Below are 26,569 nucleotides of genomic sequence, written 5' to 3'. Positions count from 1 at the left end.
CTACAATTACCAAAAGATCCAACTCTTCTATGGGAATACAACATCTGGCTTGGAAAATGTACCAAGCCCATTTCTTTGGTAGAGGAACAACTAATCCAGATTGTTTTTTGCCTCAGCAGGAAGTTGAAGCCGAAGTAAAAACTATAATTTTCGTATTTTCATACGAGAGGACTTTGGGAACAAATGCTTATCTGCATAATGTTAAATGAAGCATGCAGTAGAGCATCAAGGAACCAATTTCCTTTATTGAATAAGAGTAGAATGCATAAACTCCATCACATTATTAGATGTGGTACAGATTATTCAACCATCCTTCTGCAGGATATAATTTTAACTTACAACATCGAGTTACAGCATGGACTGGAGTCTGTCTCGCTCCGTCCTCACATGCCTCCTGCTGATATCCTTCACACTGGAACAGCCTGAGAGGGCCATGGTGATCTCGAGCTCATCCTTCAGCATTTCAAGGACCCGCCTCACCCCATGTTCTCCCTTTGCAGCCAGCCCATAGATTACTGGCCTTCCAACCTGCAAGAATTACATGAACAAGATAAGTAGGGATGAAAGCTGAGAGCCACAAGCAGGACAAAACAAATATGGGGAGGTTAAATCATCGTTTGGGATACAACTGTAGTGGTTCAGCCCAGTATTCTGCAGCATATCCATGAGGATTAGACCCCCAGAGACAGAAATTATGTGCTGAATTATAGCAGGATGCCAATGTGTTAAAATGATGGTGACAATGAAAGAGAAGTGCAGCACAAAGCCCATACTTCAGACAATTGAACAGTTGGGGGAGAAAACCTTACCAAAACAGCCTGTGCACCAAGGGCTAGTGCCTTGAAGACATCTGTTCCACGCCGTATTCCTCCATCTAAGAGAACAGGAACCCTCCCTCCAACAGCTCGAACCACCTGACCAGGATAGACAAGAATGCTCACTTTCTTTATCAGATATCTTTCCATTGGTAACTGAAATTGTCTTTGCCAAACAGGATACTCCCTACTGGTAACTAAATTAAAAAAAAAAAAAAAATCCCATGGGAAATGCAGTCAACATTCATTTCTTACTTTCAGATGCCTGCATAAATTCTAGGAAAAGGCTTTTAATGAGGGGAGATTGCTATGAGTTCTTGTTTAATCCTAACCCACAACCAAATGCCAGGTAATACATATGGTCACCACAATTAGTGCTTCTATATGTGCTGCTCATTCCATTCTCTTCTGAATTTCGCTAACCAACATTGCTTCATGAACTTAAATATCAGCGTATAAACCACATGATAAAGTGTACAAAGCTAAAATGAAGATGGAGACCAATGGAGTTTGAGAAACTCTGGACTCATGCATTTAGGTGAGCGGGCGCATTTACCTATTTCTCAATCAGTGAATTTATATTTATCTCATGTTTGTGAATGCTTAATGTCATGGACTTAGTCGTTCACTAAGCTCGTGCGGCACTTAGACAAGTCAAGATGCTTGATCTTGCTAAGTCAGCCTTGCTCCCAATGCTTAGCTTGCTAGGCTAAGATGCTCGCGACTCGAAAGCTTAAGAAGCTTAGTAGGCAACTCTTTAAAGAATGGAAGCTTTCACTAACTCAAGGAAACCTTTACAAGTGCTTGGAAGCTCACTTGCTTGGTTAGGAAGTGATTTGGGTGGTGCCCTGGCCAAATGAGGCCCTCACCTATTTATAGGCACCAATGGAACTCTCTAGAACCTTGGAGGGTTCCTTACAATTCATGAATATTCTAGAATGTCCTACACTATTCTATGTACAAGCTTATATACAAGAGACTTCTAGATTTCTCTAGAAAGCTTTGGACCCTTCTCATGCCTTCTTCCATAGTGTAGAGTTGTGTGGACTTCTCTAGGCATTTCTAGAACCTTCCACACTCTTCCCACTAGTGGCTAAGTGTGGATGTCTCCAAGGGTCTCTAGAAGCTTCTCTCCTCCTATATAAGCCCATGGGGAGGGTCATTTGAAGCATCTTGTGACATTAAGCTACCATTTTTGTTTTTGGTCTTGGCAGAGGATTAGCAGAATAAGATGGGAAGTAAAGACGTGGTCAGATTAGAAGAAACAAAATGGAAAATAGATTGTTTCATTCAAACTAAACCGTTAAATATATATCCTTGTTAATTATTTCAGTTTCCAGACAGAGAAGTGTGGATTTTTACACACCTATTATTACTATTGGCTTTTATTACCTGCAATCAAGGAATAAAATATTAATATCCACACACCACATTAAGGTTCTGAAAATACAGAGGAACTCATTATATCAATATTGATTCAGGAAAATGGTGGAAATTAGAAGCAAGTCCTGGAGCTCACGGATAAAAATTTTGAGAAATTTATACCAGCCACTTGTAGAGTAGGGATATCGAAATATTGAAAAGGTTATGGATAGTTAAAAACATGCATGTGATTAAGGTCTTGATAAGCCTGTAAATCTAAGCACTGTATCTGCAAAATAGAGCAACTCCATAAAGGCAGAAAAAGAGAATCACCTCTTCCAGGGCCGAAATAGTGGCCGGAACGTAATCTAGCTGGCGAGCTCCATGATTGGAGACGATAATCCCAGAAACTCCTACTTCCACAGCCTTAATTGCTGCCAGTGGCATTATACAGAATCAATAATCTTGTTCAACCATGGGGAAATTGCACAATAAATAAACAAAGATTAAACTCTCTCAACTATTAAAGAAAAAAAAAAACACAAAGGCAGCATTTAAATGGATTTTCTGATGGCCTACAGAAACAATCAAACATTAGAAGACAAGTGTAGTACCAAAGGGGAATTATTGTTTTTCCTTGGGCAGGGGGAGGTAAGAGTTAGACCAAAAAGACAATGGAAGAATGCTTCACTAAACAAAAGCATCAATGCTTGTATTTTGGAGGAATACAATTAAAATGAAATGGTGCAAACATCATAAAATAGAGCCTTGAGCTTACCATCTTCACAAGTGAGTACCCCCTTGATCAGAATCGGCAAGTTTGTGATAGATCTTAACCATTCTATATCCTGCAAAGTTCATGATGTACTCCTTAAAATCAATAGAAACTCAAGCACATTACCTCAATATTTGGTGTATTGCAGTATGTACATTTTAAGTTCAAAATCATGGTTCAAGTGTCCACCCAGCCAGAATTAAAATTAAGAGCAGCTAATAGCTTCATGGCCTTATGCTCCTGCCTCAACCTTTTGTGTAAACTGGCGAGATAAATTAACCCACAGAATTGTTCTATTATGGGAATTCACACAACTTCCTAAAGTGATATGTTCATGCTAGAAATAAAAGGTCAGAGTAACGCCTCACTGAGCTTTTCAGGAAACATACTATACAGTAACCAAATTAGTTTATCAGCATATACCTTCCAAGACAAAGAAGCATCATATATCTCCGATGCTAAAGCTTCAAGACTAGAACCCTTGTCCTGCAAAAGTTTTAAAAACCAAATAAATTTGACAAAATCATTATTATAATTTTTTGCTAAGACGCATTACAACATGATTTCAGTAATCAGGTAAACCATTAACATGGGTCTCTGCCCATCAAATATATTGTAAACTATGGTTTGAGATAAAATATGGTCTCTTTAGTTGGATGCAATATGCAGTGTTCACATATTTCTTTATGCATTTCATAAATAAAAAGAGTATTCCTATTTTTAATTTGACAAAATGGCAACCAGAAGGAGAGAAACAGAGAGTGGGACACCCTGTGCATCAGTATTGGTTTCAGCAAATAGATCGTTTCATTGTTCCAATTATTGCTCTTTGAAATCATGGCTACAACTTCAGCTTCTAGCTAAAGCCAAAAATAAAAAATACCTCACTCAAGGGCTAAGAATGTTGTATAAAAGCCTCTTGTTTGTTAGATTCATATACCCAGAAAAAAAAAAAAAAAAAAATGGTCGTGGGGGGTGGGGGGGTGGGGGGGTGTGGAAGAAAAAGAAGTTCATACATTACTTCTAGGAAAATTTTAAATGCACAGAACTGGTTTCCTTTTTTTTTGTTGTTCCACTTACATTGGAAACGTCAGTTGTTAGGAGACCTTCGAAATTCTTCAGCTGAGGTGAAACCATTCTGCAAAAGTTTTGGAGCAGATTCTTTTCCATGTTATGCATTGAATATTGCTACTATGTCAATATGATAGAAAACAAAGTTTCTTATAAACTAAACCAATGTCTTATCCCATCAGATTAGGCATATCATAGCACTATCAAGGGAACAAACACATATTTAACAGAAAAACAGTGTCAAAGAAGGAGATGATATTTCACCTGTTCTTTATGTCTGCCTCCCGTCGACCAAGCCTTGGAGTGTCGACAGTCAGAACAATAGCCTTAAATCCATATCTTTCAGCTTTTTGCACTACTTGAGCTGATATATCCCTTCTCTTAAATACCTATTTGCAGATGGATAACAAATCCAACTTGAGATTCTAAAATTGGGATCACAAAATACCAAGAAAGAAAGGCGAAAATTGATGTTGCTAAAGAAAAATGGAAGTTTGCAAAAGAAATTTGAATTCAGAAGAGCTTAAGAAGAGTGGAATACATATAATTGCAAGAATCGGACAGCGTTGCAGCTGGAAGCAACCTCTTCCACAGTGCAGGTAGCCATAAAGGATAACACCTGTAGAGAAAAATAACTCAGTAGTCAAATATCTTGACTAAGCTGATACGATAAAACCAAGATACACTAGTACCATTATGGTGTTACATGCAGCTGCTGCTCTGGCTGTTGCAATCTCTCCTGAAATCAACACAAAATATAAGTGTACTAAATATTGCATAATATATTTCAAGTCCGTTCTCTAGCAAGAGTATCTAGACCTTCAGGGTGTGCCAGCTTTTGCAAAGAGGTTGGAGCAATCATAATGGGTGATGAGATTTTATAACCCAATATAGTAGTTGACATATCTATTTTGCTCACATCCACAAGAATTCTTGGCTGAAACCTGAAGCCATGAATAAAAGATAGTAAAATGTTTTATTTTGTTTGCTTTGTTTGCCACTTTAAGAATAACAGGTCAAGAACATTACGTGATTCTACTAAATGCTTCTACGTTCTCCCTTAGCGTGTGCTGGTCCTCAGCACCCCCTGCGAAGAAATCATAGTACATTTTTGGAAGTGCTTGTCTAGCCAGTTCTTGGAACTCATTCACATTGACCGGTTCAGCTGCCATTAGTACTGGAAACACAGACAGTAAACAATGTTTAGCTTTTCAATAGCTTCTGCTAGATGCAACTGCATAAATCTCAAGTAGCCATCACATGCATAAATTTGAAAAGACTAAGAAGATGCTTGGCAACCATGATTCAACATTTCCTACTCAAAACCTTTTAAAATTCATAGTTCTTTTGTGATAAAAACTCACTTCTCTATACAATAGAATCAAATTAGAATGAGATAAATTCAAGTTTCCAAAGTAACTCAAACTTCTTTTTATATTGAGACTATAGAAAAGGCATAATATAGCATAGAAAACTTAACATAAGAAGGTCTAGGTAAAATAAAATAGAACTATTGCTCCAATCCTGAAAATGGAACCATGAATAGCAAGGGACCCAAACATGTGTACTTCTAATTCATAACTTGATGAATCATAGCTAAAGTTGAACATAACAATCACTCCATTAGATTTCCAAACATCCCTGAGCTGTATTTCTTTAAATGAAAAGTTGAACAAAATTTCAATGTTTATATGAAGACCATGCGTTGGCCTCTTTTATTTTTAAACATCACTAGTCTTGCCATATGCCATTTGAAGAGATTATGAACTTAGAAAACTCCACATTACATGAAGTTGCATGCTTTTAGTGCTTTAGTGATATACGGTTATGCCACATAACCCATTCGGTTCGTTTTCTTATAGGGTTGCCACTTATCATTGATACAGGCAAAGCCACAATGTAGGTTGCTAAACCTCAAAAGTGAAAGGTATCAGCAAAAAGGTAAAAGCCAGGATGTCAATGTAACGAGCTAAACTTGAGAGGTAAGAGCCGAGTTACCAAAGTAAGAGTAAAGAGGCGATAGATAAGGTTGAGCAACCCACTCTCAACCATGTAGATATTGTCCGCTTTAGCCCGGGCCACGGCTTTAAAATGTGTCTACTTTTTCCTCTATGTGGGATATGACACAAAGATAGAGCTAAAAGGTGTAAGAGGACACAGCAAGTGAACTGCATATTATCCCCACGTATCAAAACAACAAGAAACCAATCCATAATGTAGCCTTACTCGATGTTCAATCACATTGGTCTCTTATCGTTGGATATGTGGAGGAAATACATACTCCACAAAAGGTCTTATCACTCATTTTCTGCACAAGTGATTCTATAAATAAGCATGTGAGAAGTTCAGCTGTATCATTTTGAAGGTTGAAGAAATCAAAAATAAAAAATCTCCATTCTCTTGCTTCCAATTGGTACCCAAATAGCCTAGCCATCAGAAGACAAAAACACACCTTTCAGCTCTTCTACTAAGGGGAAAAATCAAATCTTCTTAAGGGTTAAAAACTTTCAAACGAAAAACATGAAAACAGCTGATAAATTATCTGGGTTCATTAGAACCAGCAAAAAACACCACTATATACGTACATATTCAAATTCACAAGAGAATCAAATAATGTTGATCATCAGTAAAAATAAAAGGAAAAAAGGAATATATACCTTTGATTCTGAGAAGGAGAGCTTCTGAAGTAGTGATTGAAAAGATGAGCCGCTACTGAAAGATGTTTTGAATGTCATTGGCTTATCTTGATCATTGGAGTGTGCTTTACATGGTGGACTTGTTTGTCAGCATTACAAGGGTATGATCGTCATTTGGGTGGACAATTATGGTTATGAGAGTCTTATGACATGGCCAGAGACGTTAAAACGGCGTCGTTTCGGAATTTAAAACTTTACACGCCATTGATTCCTCGGCGAATGAGTCGGAGTCAAAAGACGGAGAAGCCCATAAAACGAATCTAGCGAAGTAGTAGGAAGGATTGTAGAAAATATCATCAAGATATGTTCTCGATATGATCCGATTAACATGATATCCAATATCATATCTATTAAGAATATTTAAAATATAATTTATTTTAAATAAAATAAATATTTATTTTAAATAAAAATTATATTATATTTCAATATTAATAAATATTTTATAATAATATTTATTTAAATTTATGTTAAATAAAATATATATTTCTTAACTTTAAAATTAAAATTAATATATCTCGTATATAAATATTTATTCTATTCTCATGTTTGATTTAATCATATTCAATTACCAATCAAACATGGGATGAAATGAGAATAGAATTCTGGTTGCTAAAGTTGATTGCAAAGGAATGAAGATTGCCTTCCGAGAGAAAAAAACCTGAGAATAAGAGAGGGCTGTCCCAAAGGGAACCCCCAATTTACACAAAATGCCATGAGCAATGGAAATTTCAGAAGACCAGCACAACCACTTGAATTCTCTCCTTTGATAACAATCTCTCAAACAAGTAAAAGTTTGTGGTTGTCTCCAAAAACAGCTTCCTTCCTTCTGTAAATAGTATGTCCACCCCCATCTCTGAGATAGACATTTTGGAGGATTAGCAACAGATATTTCAGGATGCCAGCAGTAGTACAATCAGCTCTATTTCACTCCTTGGATCACATATTCTCTTTTCTCAAATCATGCAAAAATTTACAGTTATCTCCAAAGTAGCATCTTCCTTTAGCATAATGTCTGCATACTTGTTTGTCGTTGTGGCCCCATGAAGGGGGCATTGGAGGATAGCCCCTCTGTAATGGAATGACTGGAGGAAAATGGTTCATGCTTCTCAATGGTTCCCTATGGCTATGATTATTAGCAAAACACCCATCATGCTTACTGTGCTGAATTTCCTGAGGAAACTTGAGCATATTTTGTGGAACCCCAATGTTTTCTTTGCAAGTATTGGGACATAAATTTTCCCTTTGAAGTGGAGGATATTGTTGATCCTGATTGCTGCTTTGCTTTTGTTGTGTTGGAGGTTGGACCAATTTTCCTGAATCAACTGATAAACCTGGCTTTGTTGGATTCGACTGAGATTCATTTTTCTTCAGCTCAGCTTTTCTGGTAACCTTCAAATGCCTACACATACACAGCCTCAGAATGTAAAGATAAATTGGCTGCAGTTCATGTTATGTGATAAATGCATCAAAATACCTATTGTTCTTGCGCATTTCCTTCTCTTGGATCCTTGCTTCTCTGTCAGACCTGGCAAGAGAACCCCTGGAATGCTTTTCCATTAAAACTTTCTGCCTCTCCCCTTCATCTTCCCATCTCTAAAGTTGAGATTGAAGATCAGTTATTCACTTAATATCAATAGTTGATAAAGAAGAATAACAATGGAGCGGTTTTATATGGTACAAAACCTGTCTCAGAGTCTTCAAACGATAGAGGTTTCGGCCCTTAATTAGTAGGGGATGAAGTGGGGGGAGCGGTTTCTCGCCTTTGCTCCATAGGACTTCAATCTGGTCAATAGGCCTCAAAAAGGTAAATAATCTTAACACCTCAATGATAATCTCTTAGCAAGTCTGCCATGCTTATACAATTCGTCTTTTAAGCTCACCGTGAATGTATGCTGTTGTTTGGCAGCACCATAGCTGTCTTTCACAATGTGGCCTGCAATAATCCTGGAACCACATGGAGGGCCACTGGCACTCCTAGAAGCTATATTGAACCTGAGAAGAACAAGTGGGTGAAGGAAATTCTAAGTTAGAAAAAGCTTATATCAAGGGGATACGGTTAAAAGCAAAACCCAAGATTGTTATAGATCAACTGCAAAATGGATAAAACACCTACATTTCATAAACATTTTGTTCAAACATAACCACATCTCCTGTGCAAGCATCCCCTGCAAACACACCCCATTTTAGACATGAAAGAAAAGGCATATATTTGAAGTCTTCAAAGCAACCACAAACTAGAATTGAACCAAAATATTTTTGGACATGAAAGAAAATGTATATCTATAAAACCTTATTCACAACTATTGGGGGTGAAACAATGCTGCTCTTAAACCCGAGTATGGATCACCAAAATGATGGTGGTCACCCAAATGATGGTGGTCAAATGCTATAAAAGGCTTAGCCTATCCTTATTGGATACCAATTGGTTTTCAGATGAGATGGTCAAGACTTGATCCAGGAGCAACCTAGAACTGAAGCATATTTTTTGTGTAATTGTGTGAACTAGTTTATGATGCTCCCACAACAAACCAGCTACTAAGAAATCAATTACAGAACCCAATAGAGACAAAGCCCAAAAAACCCGGTAGTATGCAGGATCCTAAGATGTTTTACTGAATCACCAGAACCCAGTATGCCAAATCTTGAATGGGACACAACCCAGAAGTTGTACTAAAATGACATGAAACATCCGAAGATAGTTCTACTCGAACACCAAACACCACCCATAAGTCATATCAAAATCACTAAATCCTTCAAATTGATGAGAAAAAAATACAAGTTAAATGTGTACCTTTACAGTTCAGGACAAAGCTAGAGACTGGGTATTTCTTCTCACCACCACCATTTATGATACTGAGAAGCAGAATCAAAATTAAGGAAAGGTATAGGAGGTCAGGAAAATTAAAAAAGGAAAGGGAAAAAAATTGTGAGAAGTGAATAATCACAATACAAGAAAATGAAATTACCCTAGATGCTCCTTAATGCGTTGAATCAGTGTCTCTTTATTGCCTGTGAGTCTCAATCCATTCTTCCTCAAATAAACCTTGCATTGATCCACTTTCAGTTTCTCTAACTGACCAGCTACCACAAAGGAATAACATAAAAGTCATATTTACATATAGAGATATGTAATAGAGCTTTTTTGGTTGATGAGAAATGGTAGGAAAATGAAAATGAAAAAAAAATAAAAATGAAGCTTAGATTATTAATTATTTTGGATTTGAGAAAGCAAAATACCCCACCCAATTGAACCTTACGTACAACTACTTCACTTGAGATTTCTTCTGCAAATGGAATTTTGCTCTGTTGGGATTTTGAGAATGCAGGCAAAGAAGAGAAAATTAATTTTGAATGCGAGATTTTAATCATCTGGGATTTGATGGGAGGGGAAAAAACGAAAACGAAAACGCTTTTTTTCCTAGTAATACAAGTACTTGATCGAGTTTTAATTCTCTTTGGAAGCCGAAACAACATAAGCAAAAGATCGACATTTCTTCCTTTTACTTTCTTGTCCTTGATTTCTCAGCAACCAAACAGAGGGTAACACCTAGAAAGGAACTCTCGCTGACCTTCTATCATTTTTTGAACCATCTCAAAGCTTTTCTCATCTTTCTCATCAAGCACTGGCGCAACTATTTCCACGTCATCCAGGTCTTCCACAAAACCCATATCCATTTCTTTCTGAATACTGCAAATGCGAAAAAACCCAAATAAATTTCAACACAAAGACAAAGGTTTTGACAATAAATCAACATAAAAAATCTGATTAACAGCATAAACACACACTAACCGAGATTTTGACTTCTTCTCCATTGAGAGATTTGAAAACCCAGATTGAGTTTCCTCAAAAATGTCATATGTTGGGTCATCTTGGGAATCGTTCGAATCTTCAGAGTCGGATCCTTCGGTTTCACTGTAATCATCCTCTTCCATAACTACATTAGGGAGTTGCTCAGAAGGCGCCATTGATGAGTTCTTTCGGTCTTTGATCTTCTGAGATCCCTCTTTTCAAGAGAGGTTCTGTCAAAGATTTTGGATGGGTTTGTCTGATGAAAAATGCGACCGTTGCAAATGAGAGGAAAAACGGGTAAAATATTTTGAATACAAAGAAAGATTAACAAAAATATCATTCTTTTTTTAAAATATCAAAATATTTTTCATATTTTAAATTCTCTCTCATGATATTCTAAAAAATATTTAAAAATACATTAAAATTAAAAAAAAAAAAACTAATTTTGTAACAATTCCATCTTAATCAATTACTTGTTGTATTTAATATGAAAAATAAGTTCAAAAAGATTAAAATAATTAAATCAATCAATAAAAATAGAGTTAATTAATCCTTAATGTCTAGCTCATGCCTAATCTTTTTTTTTTAAAAAAAAAAAAAATGAAATTCAAAATTAATGTCTTATGTCTCATGAGCCCTCATTGTTATTTTGTTCCCTATAGTCATTCATATTCATCGTCATCTGAAAGGAGGGCCTAAGGTTTAGTGAATAATTTGTCTGGATCCAAAGTAGCAGACAGACTATCCTAAACAAGCACAATGAGAGTGGAACCTAACCGGCCTCAAGTATTAAATCGCCTTCAATCGTTAATTGCGCACCAAACACATATTTACACGTCTCGAGTGATCTATATGAAAACACATTGCAATGATTTTATCTATATCTTGGAATCTATAGAGACACCTTCTTTTTTACTGTGTACCAACAAGTTTGTCTCAGCCTTAGTTAATATAGTTCAATACCAACCCTAAATTAATGTCATATGATGATCATATGACTGACCAATTCAAAGATTCTTGTATAACTTATGAGAAGGGAAAGTTGTTTCCCAAAAGGAATCAAAGGCCATCAATGAAAACAATATTTCTTAAATATCTTATCCAAGCCAAAATAAATAAAGGAAAATACTAAAGCATGGGAGTAGTACCTCTCAAAAATGCAACTTATGTCTTTAAAAATATATTATTAATAAAAAATAAGATTTTCGGGTTATTTTTTGAAATATCCAAGAATCTCAATTAGTTGTTTCATTGATTAATTTTTTCGTCTAAGTCACGAATGAAATTACGAATACGAGAACAATTATTTTTTCATAGTATAAGAGCCTTGACTTTCATTTTCATGGAGAAGAACAAAAAAAACTTCAAGAAATAATTTTTTTTTTCTTGGAAAGTAGAATGCATGTTTATTTTGTATTCAAGGAGAAAAAAAAAAAAAAAAAAAAGACCTCTCTCTATAGTGTCTTTCAAGGGGAGACAACTCTATGAGAGAAAAAAAAATTGATGTTTTATTCGAAAAATCTAAGAATCGAGATTTGATTGTTATGTTGTAAGAACAAAAATAATAGATGAAGAAGAAGAAATCTTTTTTTCATTGAACATCTTAATTCATTTTAACAATTTTATCATACTAATTTATAATCTACCTTTCTCAAAGTTCAATATTTGGGGAACTCCATTTATTTAAATCATTAAATCATTTCGGTGAATTCTTTACAATCCCTTTAAACTTTTTTTATTATTTAATAAAGACAGTTTTTTAATAATTTTAAACTCTCACTCCTCTTATTTCTCCCATTTATTGGGTCGGGTTGGGTTAACCCTTTGAACACCTAAACCCAACTCCAACAGTTATAAAATCTAGATCATTGAATGAACATATAAATTTATGAGATCAAGATACATATAAATGATATCAAATGCAAGACTAAGATTAGATTTAGATACAAAAAAATAACATTTAAAATGTATATATGACATGACTTGATTGATCTCGTTTTTTGTATGTATCGAACTAATATCATAGAGAAACCACAAACAAATCCCTCAACCTAATTAATGACATAGAAAAGGCATTTAGAATTCAATGATAACATATAAAAACCATTGCTTAATTGTCAAACAAAACCCATGAAAATTTCATCTTTTCTCTTAAGTTGCAGTGCTTCATTTGATCTTAGGCCTTGGAATTCAAGAACAAGTCCTCTCTCATTCTCACCCTATTAAGGCTTTAGATCAACAGTAAATGGGTATCCTTTTTTAATCAATGTCCTCACATTCAATGGATATTTAAGGAATGTATTAAGCATTTTCCATAATTGGTCACTTTGGCTTTATTTGCTTATACCCTCGTCCAACGGCTTAGATTTATAATATACTTCCAATGGTCTGGATTGCTGTCACGATGCTCCATGTTTAATAGATGAAAGCATTTTCAAGGACCGGTGACTTTGGATTGATATGCGCACGAATTTTAAAGCTATGAATTTTATATACACCTCCCATTTCAATGATCTCCCTTTTATATATTTACCATAAATATAAAAGAATATATAAATTTACTCATATATCCTGATTTCCTTTTTTTTTTTTAGGAATAATCAATTAAAAGAGAAAAAAAAAATGAAATTACGAATCTAACCTCACTTTTTTTACTCAAAAAATTACTAATTTTGGACAAGAATACTTTCACTTTTTTCTTATAAAAATAACATTTTCTTTTAAAGCATATATATAAATTAGTGAATATATTAAAGGGTATTTATGTCAAAAATTGGTCATTTTTCAAGTTAAAAAATGAGAGATGTTGGTTTTACAAATTTGGGATATTTTCTTCCCTTTTAATCAATTAATATTTTTTTTAAAAAATATTTAAATCAATAAAAAAAAAAAAACTAACCCTAATATTTATCCCCTTCCATTTTTTAAAAAAGCAGCAGGCACCTAAAAAGGATGAAAGGAATGGATTCAGGGATTAGAATTAGGGCTTTCCTAGATTTAGGTATGGAAGAAAACATGGGCATATGAATAAATTCATGGACTTTTACATCTGAGGAAAAAAAAATGAATTGTAAAGGGAAAAGAAGGAAGAACAGATGAAAAAAAAAACCACTTTAAACAAATTGATTTGGGTTTTTTGTTTTTTGGAATTAATTTGTTTGGTAAAGCAAATAAAGTTCATTTTCAAAAACTCCGACTCACTTTAATGGAAGTTGTGACTTGTGAGAAGTAAAATGAAGCCAAAGGTATCACTAAACCCACTTAAATCCTTACCTCAAATCACTCCCTCACTGTCATTTTGCTAGAATTTGTAATCTTTCTTCCATTCATAATTCTCCTGCATAGTTGTTGGATAATAAATATGATCATCATATTGCACCTCAAAAAGTAGTTCAATTCTACCCACATCTTCATTGCTTCATAGTTCTTGAGTCCTGATACTTAAAATATCAAGCTCTTATTCATTCATTTATATATATATATATATATATATAAATTTAATTTTTAATGGGTCCCAAAATATTTTCCGACAAGATTAATATTTTGGACATTGTTTCTTAATGTAAAATTTTGATAAATGAGAGTAAAAAAATTTTGACAAATTTTTTTTTTTTAACAAAAAGGAAATTTTTTGAATAATAATTAAATTTTTGGTTTTCCAAAAACAAATTAGCATTCTAATTTTTGCTGCCATACTTTACTTTATTCATATGTAAGGGTTAATATTTATGACTTACTTATATAAAAGAATATAGTAAATTTTCTCTTATTTTCCCTAGAAAATGTTTGTGTGAAAACCTGATATTATAGGGTAAACTGGTAAAGGGTCTTTTGACTCTTTTTACAAGGACGTACAGGAGTCCTATTTGTTACACATATTTGTGATCAGAGATCCATCCATTTGTATTCTTGCATATTTTGTATACTCACTCTCCATCCTCCATCTCACACCACTCAGATTTGGTGAAAATCCCAGGTGTTTCAAACTGCTTCACATCCATGAGCGCTTCGATTCCCTTCTGCTCTTTCCCTCTGATCCCAACTCCCGTATCACCCCACTTCTTCTTTATATGAAATCCACCCATTTCCTCACTTCTCACTCCCTTCCTTCTTAAATTTCCCATCTGGGTCTTCGTGGTTTTTGTTTGTTTTTTTAGATTCTGGCTGAATTCGTGGTCTTTTCAATAGCGAGTCTCCTCTACTTCAATTGTATTTCTCTGTAAATTTTCCGTCTGGGTCTGTTTGGTTTGGTTGGTTTTGATTGCATTTCCTCTTAGTTCTTCCTGGGTTCTTGATTCTCCGTCTGGGTCTGTTTAGTTTGGCTTGGGCTGTTTAATGGCGACTCTCCTCTGCTTTGATTGCGTTTCTCTGTGAATTTTCTATCTGGGTTTGCTTGGTTTGGGCTTTCAAGGCTTGCTGTATTGGTTCTTCTCTGCTTTGATTGTATTTCTTGGTAATTCTTGCTGGGTTGTCGAATTATTTATCTGGGTCTGTTTGGTTTGGCTTGGGTTTTTCAATGGCGGCTTCCTCTGTTGCGTCTCCTCTCTGTACGTGGCTTGTCGCAGCTTGCATGTCAGTGGCATGCGAGAAAGACCACCCTCTGAAATCGTCAATGTTTCAGACACCAAAGAGACTGAGTCGGTGGGCCAAACGAAGGCTACAATGCAGCAATGGTGGTGTTGATTATTTCTCAAGTGGCTGGATTTCATCTTTCTATGGGTCCAGTATCCACAATCTGATGAGCTCTTGTCTCGCTTTCGAGCCCTGCGAGGCCTATTCCAGCTCCAAAGGGCTCTCCTCATCTCTGGCCTTCTTTGGCGACAATGGGTTCTCACTCTTCGGATCCAAGCCCTCCCCAATGAATCACAGGCAAAGGCGCATGAATCGAGCTGCCCATTCTGGTAATGACTCTGAATTTTTTGCCAGGATTTTGTTATATTGTTTCAATCATTGCTGATTCCTTTTATGCATTTTCTTTTATAATTGAAATTATCAGGTTCTGCTATAGTTTACAAAGAACTTTGGACTTGTTAGTACTTTACCTGATCCATCCTCTTAGATCTTCTGCAGGGTATATTTAGATAGGGTACTGAGTTCATTTTGTTTGATGCCTATTTCAATTGTTTTTGTTTAGCTTAAGGATGTGGGCTCTTGAAGGGGGCCTAATATCTATGCAGTTTGTACAATTTTTCCTTGTTTATCTTAGTACATGATTTTGAGGTTTGAGATCTAATGTACAAGCAAGGTGGTTATCTTGTTCAATCTAATGCTTGAAATTTCCCCACTCATTAATTGATGGGAATAAGGACTTGTGAATTTAAATTCTGTTGTTGTGAATTTATGGAGAGAAAGTAGCAGGTACCATGAATCTAATTATTGTGCAGAATTTCAAGCAATGGAAGTTGGTGGAGAAAGAAGATAAGTTATTATAGTCATACTTCTATATCTTAAACCAATTAATGGTGATGTAGGTGGTGTAATGCACCATAATAACGCCTATTTTCTAACAATGATGTACAAATACCCCACATCCTGCCCCCCACCAGGTACACAAGCTCAGTAATTAGTGAGCTGCTGCATGTTGCTAGTGGTAGTTAGTGATGGTAATGTTCATCATGCATGCCGAATTGTGATCTGTGCATTTTTTTTATGGTTTTAGACAAAAATATGGCAGTGGCTGTGAAGCCTGCAGCAGAAGTCACAGCAAAGAAGAAACCTCTTACGAAGCAAAGGCGGGTTGTTGTGACAGGCATGGGAGTTGTAACTCCAGTTGGTCATGATCTGGATGTTTTCTACAATAATCTTCTTGAAGGTGTTAGTGGCATAAGTGAGATAGAGGCGTTTGACTGTGCTCAGTTTCCCACGGTAGGTCCTTACCAATTCTCTGACCCTTGCAGTGATGGTTCAGTCCCAGATGTTGATTCTACTTTTTATTTATGTATTTTTTTTTAAACAGAGAATTGCTGGAGAAATCAAGTCTTTCTCAACAGATGGATGGGTTGCGCCAAAACTTTCTAAGAGGGCAGACAAATTTATGCTTTATATGCTCACTGCAGGAAAGAAAGCACTGGCTGATGGTGGTGTAACTGAAGATGTCATGAGCGAGTTAGACAAAGCTAGATGTGGGGTTTTGATAGGCTCTGCAATGGGAGGAATGAAGGTAAGTCTAAGCTTTCATGCACGTAAGGAACAAACAAAGATTGTTTGCCAAGAACTGACAATTGACACTTTGAAAACCAAATTTCTTCTATTAGCCACTGCTCTGAAGATCTCCTGGCACAAAATAGGATGGTACAGAGCCTCTTAATGAGTGCCAGGTGAACCACAGATATGGGAGACATCACAGAACTGGTTTTACACCATACCATCATACTCCAGATTTATCCATGAATCAACATCAATTTCCATACTCAAGTATTCTTCTGCTTACTTCCTATGGCATAATGGTCTATTTTAAACAGGTTTTTAATGATGCTATTGAAGCCCTAAGGATTTCATATAGGAAGATGAACCCTTTCTGTGTGCCTTTTGCTACAACTAATATGGGCTCTGCTATGCTTGCAATGGATTTGGTAAGTCACAGTCAATGTTGCTGGAAAATTAGGATAGATTTATGATGTATTCCAAATTTGTTAAACATGATCTTTTGTTTTTATTAAATGCTAAACTGCAGGGATGGATGGGCCCAAACTACTCAATATCTACAGCGTGTGCAACAAGCAATTTCTGTATACTTAATGCAGCAAACCATATCATCAGAGGTGAAACAGTAGGTGGCCCAATTTAGTCTCACCAACACATTGATGCGAGTTTATGTAAATTCTGAATTTCTTGTAGGAGCTTATTCCCGCTTATTCAGTATCTAGTACTAAAATGTGGAAAAAACAAGAGTGCACATTTTTCAGAAACGAGCTTTTTAACATGTGGAAACTTGCAGGACATGATGCTTTGTGGTGGTTCTGATGCAGCAATTATACCGATAGGTATTATTTATGCCTTTCTCATTCTGGATGTGTCTATGTTAATCATCTTCACAAACTTATCATTTTTATGTGATGATTTGATTGCAGGTTTGGGAGGTTTTGTGGCATGCAGAGCTCTTTCACAGAGGAATAGCGATCCAGCAAAAGCTTCACGCCCATGGGATATTGTATTATTTCAAACTTTCAGTCTTCTACTTGGTCAACCTTTTTCTTATGTCATGAAGTGTGCCAACCTTGGGTCCACAACATGAAATAGAAAGCTGACTCTTGATATGTTTCTGCCCTATTTGCCACATATAATTTGTTAATCTGGCCATAAACAAGCATGGTAAACACGCAGAAGTTTATCAGTCAAAACCTAAATGCAATAATGTTTGCCAGTCAAAGCTATATTAGCATGATGAGAGTCAAGATATGTGCTTAATTTAACCATATGCTTTTCAAAATCAGGAAAGATTAAGAGTGAAAGATTTGGTCAAGAAAATATTGCATATAATCTCTAGATTAGCTGATACCATTAAGATTCTTGCATGATACCATTGGAATGATTGTGACGATGGTGGATACTCGTGTTATCCAAATCTAAGATTCTATATTCTTCCTCTTGATGCAATTCTTGATATGAGGTATGATTTTAACTGAGCAGAATCGTGATGGGTTTGTCATGGGAGAGGGAGCTGGGGTCCTGCTGCTGGAAGAGCTAGAACATGCAAAGGTATACTTTCTGCAACTCAGTTTTGTTTACATGTACTGAACATAGAGGCTCTTTCAAAAGCTGCTTCATATGGCTGAGTACTTTCAGCTTAAATACCTTTTCTTACTTGTTTGACAGAGAAGAGGTGCAAATATCTATGCAGAGTTTTTGGGTGGAAGCTTCACTTGTGATGCTTATCACATGACTGAACCTCATCCAGAAGGTGAGCAATCATGGCTTTTAGGCTAATAAGTTTCATCTTGAAGAATGCTACTACAGTCATGGAAAAACTTTGTAAGGCTGGTTGAGATTTGAATTAATGACTCGCGATTTTGTTCCCAAAATCAGGGACAGGTGTGGTTCTTTGCATAGAGAAGGCTTTAGCTCAAGCTGGGGTAGCTAGAGAAGATGTCAATTACATAAATGCACATGCTACATCAACCCCATCTGGTGATCTAAAAGAGTTCCAAGCTCTAATTCGTTGTTTTGGCCAGAATCCCAAGGTTATATGAAATTACATTATATATCTCGTAAGATTTTATTATGATTCTGTTATCATTTTTTATTTGATTTCTCTTTTTTCAGCTAAGAGTAAACTCAACTAAGTCCATGATTGGTCACCTACTAGGAGCTTCCGGTGCTGTAGAAGCTGTTGCAACAGTAAAGGTAATCAGCATCTGAATTCTGCTAAACAATATACTGAAATCACTCATATAATTTGAACAAAACATGATGTGGAACTTCAACAAGTGTTTTTTGTGTGGTTGTGAAGAGGAAAATGTAAATCATATTCTTTTACACTGTATAGTTGTAAGGGTTCTTTGGGAGATTGTCCTGGCCTTGTTTGGGGCTAATTGGGTGTTCCCAAAGACAGTTAAAGAGATGTTATTTAGTTGGAGGGGCCCTTTTGTGGGGGAAAAGAGGAAAAAGATTTGGACTTTCATTCCGTTGTGTATTTTTTGGACGGTTTGGAAGGAGAGAAATAGATTAGCTTTCAGGAGGGGCTCTTTAGCTTCTTTTTTTTATAAGCAAATGATATATATAAAAAGGCAAATAGCCTCAAGGCATACAGGAAGTATACGAGACTACCATCCCCTCAAACAAAAAACAACACGACCCAAACCCTATTTGGAGGCTAACCACTCCAAGAAACCTATTAGGGATTTCGACTCCATATCAATGTACATTTTAGCCCATCCCCGAATAATGTATACAAGCGAAGTTTTTAAATTCTGATAAGCCAACACACCCCCCTTAAAAGCTAGCCTGTTCCTCTCCTTCCATATAGTCCAGAAAATGAATAACGGGATGGACTTCCACACTTTTTTCCTTTTTCTCCCCACAAAAGAGCCTTTCCAACTACTAAGAACCTCCTTTACAGAATTTGGAAAGACCCACTGTACACCACACAACGCAAGAATGATGTTCCACAACCCTTTTGCCACTGTACAATGTATTAATATATGATTGATCGTTTCCTCTTCGTACCCACACAAAAAACACCGATTAGGTAATTGCCACCCTCTTCTCTGCAGCCTATCCAAAGTGAGGACCTTCCCCCAAGTAGCTTCCCAAGCAAAAAAGGCAATTTTGGTTGGGACTTTGTGGGGGGGCTCTTTAGCTATTCAGAAGCTGAAAAATTCTTTTGTTTGTAACTTGTGGAGTTGGGCTAGGGTGTATATGGGAGAGGAGTCCTCTTCACTTTTAGGTTTTTTGGAATGGCTTGCTGTTCCTTCAGGGTTGGTGAGTGTATTGGTCTTTTGTTTTTGCTTAGGCTGCTATGTATACTTCTTGTATGCTTTGTGGCTTTTTGCCTCTTAATATATTTGCGCTCACTTATCTAAAAAACAACTTGTATTAGGAGTTGTACACACACTGTTGAAGACAGTAAAATAAACTCTCTGTAGCCTATCCTATGATGGATGCTAGTGCTTCATGGTACCTGTAATTGGTTTCTTTTGGTATTAGCTAGCTGTTCTAATTCACGTTTATGAGTTCCCTTCAATGCATTCACTTCCTAATGTTTGGCATATGAAACCAAAATGATGGAAGTTCTGAACTCATGATATTGCCATCATCTTATGTATATTTGTTATTCCAATTCATGTCTTACTTCCTACTAAAGATTCTGTTTGTCCTTACTAGAAGGGTGTGAACCAAGAAGACCAGTCAGTTTTTCTTCAATCAGTCTAGGAGACTAGTCAGTTGAGGATTGTGTTTCCTCTCATATATCCATATCCCATGGATCCAGAACTGGAATCGTGGGGAAAATGTGGTTGCCCATTGGTGCTTGGGTTGATGACCATGATTCCATAATTTTTGAATTTATGATAATTGTGGAACCGCATGAAAGAAAAAACGTTAAAATTAGCGTTCCCCAAGGAGGGAAAGGACTTGATTTACCAAATAAACTGATGGACATGCTTGAAACAAAAGGTGGGTCCCTAATTGATGGAAAGCATCTATGTTTGTCTTTTTGGTGCCAGGAATTGCCCAGGATAATTGAAGGTATTTTTCCTTCCATTTCATACTTTAATTCTGAAACTGGCTTTTTCCTTTCAAATGCAGGCAATACAAACTGGATGGGTCCATCCAAACATCAATCTTGAAAATCCTGACCAAGGCGTGGTAAGCTTTTCTTGGTTCCTCACTACATGAATAATCTATGCACACACATACCATTAGAGTAGGTGCACAGCTTCATACCCTATCAAAATGTGCTCTAAGGTTTACATCTGATATGGAAAACACTCTAAATCAGGACACAAATTTGCTCGTGGGCTCTAAGAAGGAACGGTTGGACATAAAGGTGGCTCTGTCTAACTCATTTGGCTTTGGAGGACACAACTCATCCATCTTATTTGCCCCATACAAGTGAAGGCAATGTGGTTGCGGCTTGTAGAGATCCATTGTAATTCTGAGAGAGGAGCTATGCCGACATATGGGTTACTAAGATCACAGGCCATAGACAGTTGCTGACCTCATTTTTTTTCACTTGTTCTTCTTAGATTTAACATGATATTGATATATACTAGCTGGTTTTCTTTACCGCATTCATAAAGAGTAAGAACAGGCGAGTAGTGGAAGCTGTATAAACATTCTCAAATCTTGTAGGGAATATATGCTATACATTTGACTGAGGTTCATATTGCCTTGGCCACAGTTTGTTGATTGCAACCCCTTGAATGGTTGGCTGGTTTCCAATAGATACCTAAACTGGTCATTAGGAGTCGTATCAAACTGCTTGGGAGTAGAGCTCAATGTTGGCTGTTTCTGGGCATGGGAGGCTTCTTTCCATCTGATAGACTATTTCATCTGTAAGTTGTGAAAAATGTAGAGTTGTTGCATATGATGCGGCCATTGTTGGATGGAGCTATTATCATCCTTAGGGCACAAGCAGTATCCAACTTGATCAAATCACTATCAGGGCAGAACAAAGCAATGGATTCATGTTCTTAGTAAAGATGAGCCCTTGTTCACCTTGCCCTTGAGCTTTGACCCAACCCTGTTCTATTCATGGCTATTTGATCTCTCCCTAATTTATTACAAAAGCTACCATGATTGTAAGTGATCAGAAAAGTGTATTGAAATTCTGTTGGGAGTGATTAATGAGACAGTGAAGAGACCAAAATGAACAATATCTAATGTATGTATATGAATGAGAACCTGCATGAAGGAAAAATGAAATTAGATCTTTCTAATATTAGTGAATATATCTTGGCGGTCTTTATAAAGAAGGCCTCTTACAAAATTCCACATTTGTTTCCGCTCTTAAGAGGCACCTATAACACTAGTCCTCGTGACTCGACTGTGCCACAAGCAAAAACTAGCAGGTCACCTTCAAACATGATTGAGGAGTTTTATGTGAATAAGGCACCCAATCAGAAGTCTTCAAAGCCTGGAATGCTATGCCACAAGAGAGAGCTCGTCGTGATGGATAGGAAGCCAGAAATTTGTGCAACAAGTTTCAGAAACCGCATCACTGGCAGTGGAATCACCAAATCTTCTTTCTGATCCAGAAGAGGAGGAAGACGACTCCAAGCACTATTGCAACAGGAGCCCATTTCCGAATCAAAGCCTACAGTTATAGTCACATTAGCTCATAAGATGTGGATCCCAGTTATATGTACTACAGGAGATACTAAATTTCAAACATCGAATTGTAGAGGCATAATTGAACCAGCTTTAGCCTACATAAGAAAAACAAAAGCAAGCATATCTCCTCTTCTGCTCATGGATCGCAAATGAGGGTCATGAAAACCACAGGTTGAGCATGATGATGAGAACATCCATGCCAAAGCCAAATCCCTCATCAACAGAAAGTAACATTCCCAAAAGGTGGAACAGGATGGATCTCATGTGGACCACTGAATAATTTGATAAAACTAACCTGTCGATTTAGATCTCTTGCCTTATCAGCATATATGCGAGATTCTGATGTCAACCGGCTGGACATCTGACTGACCTCTGCAACATTGAAATTAGAAAGAATTTTATTACACAGGATATGCTAAATAAGTACTAAACAAGAAACTTAACATATCAAAAATATCTATGAACAGGAGGAGATAGGCATAAAAAAATAGGCAACCAGCAGAGTGTCACATGGGAACAAAATCACATGAGAAAATAGGGTGACTGCAATTGAGTTGGTGTTAACATGATATGATTTAAGGTCACAAACTTCTACTCCAACCTCTACCCAGACATGCTCAAATATGTGGCCAAAGGGTAGTTAGGTTGAGGTGCCCGCTAATTGGTCATACCCCATGCCTGCAACAGCAATTTCAAAGTAATTTCAGAGAATCCATGCTTCGAAAAAGCAGGCATAGAGGCTGTGCATAGTTAGCAACCTAAGCAATTAATCAATGTTGTCATCAAGCCAAAAGTAGAGAATATTTCACCAGAATGTGCTAGAAGTGTGTGATGAATGTAAAATTGCTAATGAATTCAAGCAAGCAATCATGAGACAATACTTTAGTCGGAGAGCATGATATACATTGTGAACCTAAATCCTGCAAGCTTCAGTTTTTAGGAAAATTGGTTGTTCAATACGGTATCACAGCTTTGTTTGGCTAGAGGCCAAGTGTTCAAACCTTACCACTGCATGTTCATTTCCCAATATATTAAGCCCAAAAATGGAGGCTGCGAGGGAAGGTGTTGGAGAGTAGGATATCCATTGTCACCCTAAACCTACAAGCTTAAACTTCTAGAAAAATTGGTTGTTCAACATTTTTTATTGTTTTTTTAATAACGAACTGACAGGATAGCATTTTATTACAATTTCCAGCAAAACAAACCCTTTGTGAGATGGGCCTGTCCCTCCCTACACCACTTAAATACTGCAAAGGCTCAAACTTAGTACCACCCATTGATTGACAAAGGGAAATACTGCTGAGATACACTCCGGGAGACACAATCATGGGAATATACTAATCTCTGAATCTATATAGCACTTAAATATGCATTATTAAATTGCAACCATTTCTCAGTTCATATTAAAATTTTGCAGCTCCTAATAGAATATTTTGGCATTTCTCTTTAGTATATAGTAGATGCATTGTACAAATCATTAAGAAAAACTGGAACAATTGGATCCAAGAGAAGTACTGTACTTAAAAATAAAAATAGCAACTTACGATCTAACTTTTCACCAACTCCCAGTACTTCCTGCACATTGCGAGTCATTATTTGGTGGACTTCATAAAGCTCATCATTCAGTTTTGCAATATTACGCTGAGTACGGGTGTCCTGGTACAATTTCTTTGTTTTCTGTATGAATGTATCTTTAAAACACAACCAAAAAGAAAAAGGAAAAATTCAAACTCAGCAAAGCAAGACCTACAACAAGATTGACAAAATAACAATTAGCTAGAGAATAGAAAGGAAAAATAAAAACCCACCAAATTTAATAAAGGCATAAGGTCTTGCAGCAGTTTCAATTTGATTCCCATTAACGCGCTCAAATTCATTCTTGAGATCTTCCAGGTATTGGAAGGCAAGTTTCTTTGGATAAGCGCGATCACACATTGTCAAGTAACAAACACGTCCTTCAATAATATAACTGAGAACTTTGGTCAAGGTAACATTAACATTCAGGTGTACACCTGAATAAAATGATGATAATAATAATAATAATAATAATAATAACAATAATAATAATAATAATAATAACAGGAATACCACATTTGACTGAAAAAAGGGTAGAGGCTTCCCAAGCTGAGTCAATTCTCTAGGAAAGATCTAACTTCCAAAATTAGCAAGGTACGTGTAAGCATAAAATTAGTCTTTGAAACTATTACATTGGCTGCGTGAATAAGATCAAAAGTAGCAGTGCACATTGGGTAAGCATGATGAAGCAGAAGGCATTTTCAACAAGGTCTCATAATTCATGATACTGTAGACAGCGTACAGAAGTTTAATAGGAAACTTATAAGCTATATCCATGGAGCAAAATGCACATATTACCAACAAGACCAGAAATTTCACAAGAATGAAAAATGATTATCAACTCTACAAATAAGATACAACAAAAAACACATCAGATAGACAAATGCAAGTGGATACTGAAAAATATAAGGGCCGGTTTCAATTGACATTCTTGAGGGCTCATTCTGGCCTTTTGAGAGGTTCTTGAACAAGGCCTTCACTTGCTGCTTGTAGAATTCAGCATCTTTCAAATCCCGACCATCATCAAGTCCCTCTGCTAGTGGAAGCCCATCAGTAACACGAGCAATCAACGTCAACTTCACCATCTTTTACTTCTTCAAAAGTCTTCAGCTATACAAGATCAAATGCAATGTCTCAAACATCAAAATCGCATAGGCAGAAAGGGAAAACAAGTCAAATATGACCCAAGTTGAGATGCAAACATAGGTACAGTAACAAACACTTCAGGCAGTGATCTGTTAATTGTTCATATAACAACCCCCGTGAAACAAGAGGCAGCATTAATTCAGAATTTCTCTATAATAGCTGCTTACCAATAGTAACAGTATTCCTTTTTAGACCTGCCATCCACAGTCTCAAGTCCTTGGCGAATCCTATGTGAAAGAAATATACCAATAATCCAATGAAACAAATTCTTCAATTATCGGATTATTGCCTCAACTTTTGTCACATTCTAAAGATTTTAATCTAAACACAAATCTTAAGATTTTATCCTTATAGTCGACACTCAGTTTCTGCCATTTGTCATACAAATCAAAGGAATCCAGCTATTTTTACAAGCACATAATTCGCAAAATTATGATCATACGTGATAAAAACCAACGCTCTTCCCCTAGAATCCCCATAAAGTATTAACGTAATCAAATTATGTCATTCAAAGCCCTGAAATTGCACCATTATGCCTTTTCAGAGTCCCTAATCATGCAAATCAAATTACTCTATCAATTCAATCTCCGCATCTGAAGACTATCATCAATAAAATTGTCTAAAAAGAATTCACAATTTCCAATTGCGATATGGCATATAGACTCGAAAATTCGATAGCATAAGATATAGATCTAGATAGATGTTGAAATACCTCTCATGCGTTTGTCTCCCTCTGCCTCTTCGGATCTTCCCTCCGATCCTCTTTCTTTAATTTCGACGATGAAGAGAGCGTCCGATCTGGGCGAGAAACCTAAAGAAAATGAAAGAAAAAGACAGAGAATCCCTAAATAGGGTTTTGGGAGAGAAGGGAAATATAAGGCGAGTTGGACTCTTCCTTTAATGCGATGGTTGTTTTCATGAACACCAGCCTTTCCTGGTCGTTTAATTTGCCGTTTGGTCCTTGAATTTTTCTATAATTTCAGTAACTCTTCTGAGGCTTCTGAAATTAGGCTGAACCCCAATTTAGCCTTTGATTTTACACTCACAGCCCTCACAGTTGTATAATGAATCTTTGGCCGAAATTTCAAAGATGTATATGTAGGCTTCAGAGTCGACATATTGGAAACAAAAATTTCTCTAAAAAATAAAATCTCAACTTTTCGAAAAATAACCAACACATTTTACTCAGTTTAAAATTTTTTGATCCAACTCTATCTTGTAAAAAAAAGAAAGTAACTTTTTTTTATTAAAACATTTTTAAACTTACATGTGACGGTCTAATTAATTAAATGACAACCTCAAAATTTTAATTAAGAATAAATCATTATTTTAAAAAAATGTTATACCAGAATAAAAATAAAATAAAATAAAATAACCAACAATAAAAACAAAAACATAATATGTTAATAGTTTTTATTAGGTTTTTTTTAAAAACAATAAAGTGATTTTTAAAACAAATTTGTAGTATTTTAAGTTTTCTTTAGGGTGTTTAAAATCAATCAAGATGAATACCCTAATTTCATATATACTGGAATATTTAACAAGGTGAATACCCTAATTTCATATA

General features: G+C 36.1%; 4 protein-coding genes across 5 annotated transcripts; 1 reads left to right on the top strand and 3 right to left on the bottom strand.

Moving 5' to 3' along the window:
• Positions 1 to 218: 218 nt before the first annotated feature.
• Positions 219 to 6,834, bottom strand: LOC100253231 (peroxisomal (S)-2-hydroxyacid oxidase GLO4). The gene is made up of 12 exons (XM_002270038.3): positions 6,681 to 6,834; positions 5,053 to 5,200; positions 4,843 to 4,967; positions 4,716 to 4,762; positions 4,565 to 4,642; positions 4,288 to 4,412; positions 4,033 to 4,090; positions 3,376 to 3,438; positions 2,956 to 3,025; positions 2,511 to 2,611; positions 810 to 914; positions 219 to 528 (listed from the first exon to the last, which is right to left on the bottom strand). Exons 2-12 carry the CDS (start codon positions 5,193 to 5,195, stop codon positions 349 to 351), a joined length of 1,095 nt encoding a protein of 364 aa, XP_002270074.1. The 5' UTR covers positions 5,196 to 5,200; positions 6,681 to 6,834; the 3' UTR covers positions 219 to 348.
• Positions 6,835 to 7,334: 500 nt separating this feature from the next.
• On the bottom strand, positions 7,335 to 10,814 carry LOC100242956 (zinc finger CCCH domain-containing protein 62). Its single transcript, XM_002272241.4, has 9 exons — positions 10,510 to 10,814; positions 10,289 to 10,407; positions 9,686 to 9,800; positions 9,511 to 9,572; positions 8,833 to 8,884; positions 8,600 to 8,711; positions 8,403 to 8,501; positions 8,194 to 8,312; positions 7,335 to 8,118 (listed from the first exon to the last, which is right to left on the bottom strand). The coding sequence occupies exons 1-9, from the start codon at positions 10,683 to 10,685 to the stop codon at positions 7,656 to 7,658; spliced, it is 1,317 nt and encodes a 438-aa protein (XP_002272277.1). The 5' UTR covers positions 10,686 to 10,814; the 3' UTR covers positions 7,335 to 7,655.
• Positions 10,815 to 14,382: 3,568 nt separating this feature from the next.
• Positions 14,383 to 21,332, top strand: LOC100253210 (3-oxoacyl-[acyl-carrier-protein] synthase II, chloroplastic). Its single transcript, XM_010656103.3, has 13 exons — positions 14,383 to 15,410; positions 16,169 to 16,374; positions 16,466 to 16,669; positions 16,971 to 17,081; positions 17,183 to 17,278; positions 17,447 to 17,492; positions 17,580 to 17,659; positions 18,139 to 18,207; positions 18,325 to 18,409; positions 18,535 to 18,689; positions 18,772 to 18,852; positions 20,755 to 20,814; positions 20,948 to 21,332. The coding sequence occupies exons 1-13, from the start codon at positions 15,026 to 15,028 to the stop codon at positions 21,062 to 21,064; spliced, it is 1,695 nt and encodes a 564-aa protein (XP_010654405.1). The 5' UTR covers positions 14,383 to 15,025; the 3' UTR covers positions 21,065 to 21,332.
• A 525-nt stretch (positions 21,333 to 21,857) lies between these two features.
• On the bottom strand, positions 21,858 to 26,057 carry LOC100258366 (25.3 kDa vesicle transport protein SEC22-1). Of its 2 annotated transcripts, XM_010656102.3 has the most exons (7): positions 25,715 to 25,900; positions 25,170 to 25,229; positions 24,754 to 24,966; positions 24,090 to 24,250; positions 23,826 to 23,972; positions 22,577 to 22,653; positions 21,858 to 22,264 (listed from the first exon to the last, which is right to left on the bottom strand). In XM_010656102.3, the coding sequence occupies exons 3-7, from the start codon at positions 24,939 to 24,941 to the stop codon at positions 22,181 to 22,183; spliced, it is 657 nt and encodes a 218-aa protein (XP_010654404.1). In that variant the 5' UTR covers positions 24,942 to 24,966; positions 25,170 to 25,229; positions 25,715 to 25,900; the 3' UTR covers positions 21,858 to 22,180. The 2 variants fall into 2 exon arrangements, with proteins under 2 accessions (XP_010654404.1, XP_002269715.1); XM_002269679.4 differs by lacking the exon at positions 25,170 to 25,229 and having other exon boundaries at positions 25,715 to 26,057.
• Between the last annotated feature and the right edge of the window lie 512 nt (positions 26,058 to 26,569).

This window comes from Vitis vinifera, chromosome 9, assembly GCF_030704535.1.
Source record: "Vitis vinifera cultivar Pinot Noir 40024 chromosome 9, ASM3070453v1".
Classification (NCBI taxonomy): domain Eukaryota; kingdom Viridiplantae; phylum Streptophyta; class Magnoliopsida; order Vitales; family Vitaceae; genus Vitis; species Vitis vinifera.
Note: the sequence above shows the minus strand (reverse complement) of the source record. Positions and strands in the feature narration are given on the sequence as shown.

Coding starts and splice junctions, on each gene's coding strand:
- LOC100253231 (XM_002270038.3), bottom strand. CDS start 5,195: ATGGCAGCTGAACCGGTCAATGTGAATGAGTTCCAAGAACTGGCTAGA. Junction 4,643..4,715: donor CTGCATGTAACACCATAATG/GTACTAGTGTAT, acceptor TTTTCTCTACAG/GTGTTATCCTTTATGGCTAC. Junction 2,612..2,955: donor GGTACTCACTTGTGAAGATG/GTAAGCTCAAGG, acceptor TGCCACTGGCAG/CAATTAAGGCTGTGGAAGTA.
- LOC100258366 (XM_002269679.4), bottom strand. CDS start 24,941: ATGGTGAAGTTGACGTTGATTGCTCGTGTTACTGATGGGCTTCCACTA. Junction 24,251..24,753: donor ACCGGCCCTTATATTTTTCA/GTATCCACTTGC, acceptor CAAAGTTCTCAG/TTATATTATTGAAGGACGTG. Junction 23,973..24,089: donor TTATGCCTTTATTAAATTTG/GTGGGTTTTTAT, acceptor TGTGTTTTAAAG/ATACATTCATACAGAAAACA.
- LOC100253210 (XM_010656103.3), top strand. CDS start 15,026: ATGGCGGCTTCCTCTGTTGCGTCTCCTCTCTGTACGTGGCTTGTCGCA. Junction 16,670..16,970: donor CTGCAATGGGAGGAATGAAG/GTAAGTCTAAGC, acceptor TATTTTAAACAG/GTTTTTAATGATGCTATTGA. Junction 17,279..17,446: donor ATATCATCAGAGGTGAAACA/GTAGGTGGCCCA, acceptor GGAAACTTGCAG/GACATGATGCTTTGTGGTGG.
- LOC100242956 (XM_002272241.4), bottom strand. CDS start 10,685: ATGGCGCCTTCTGAGCAACTCCCTAATGTAGTTATGGAAGAGGATGAT. Junction 8,885..9,510: donor CTTTGTCCTGAACTGTAAAG/GTACACATTTAA, acceptor GTGTGTTTGCAG/GGGATGCTTGCACAGGAGAT. Junction 8,313..8,402: donor GTTTGAAGACTCTGAGACAG/GTTTTGTACCAT, acceptor TCTCAACTTTAG/AGATGGGAAGATGAAGGGGA.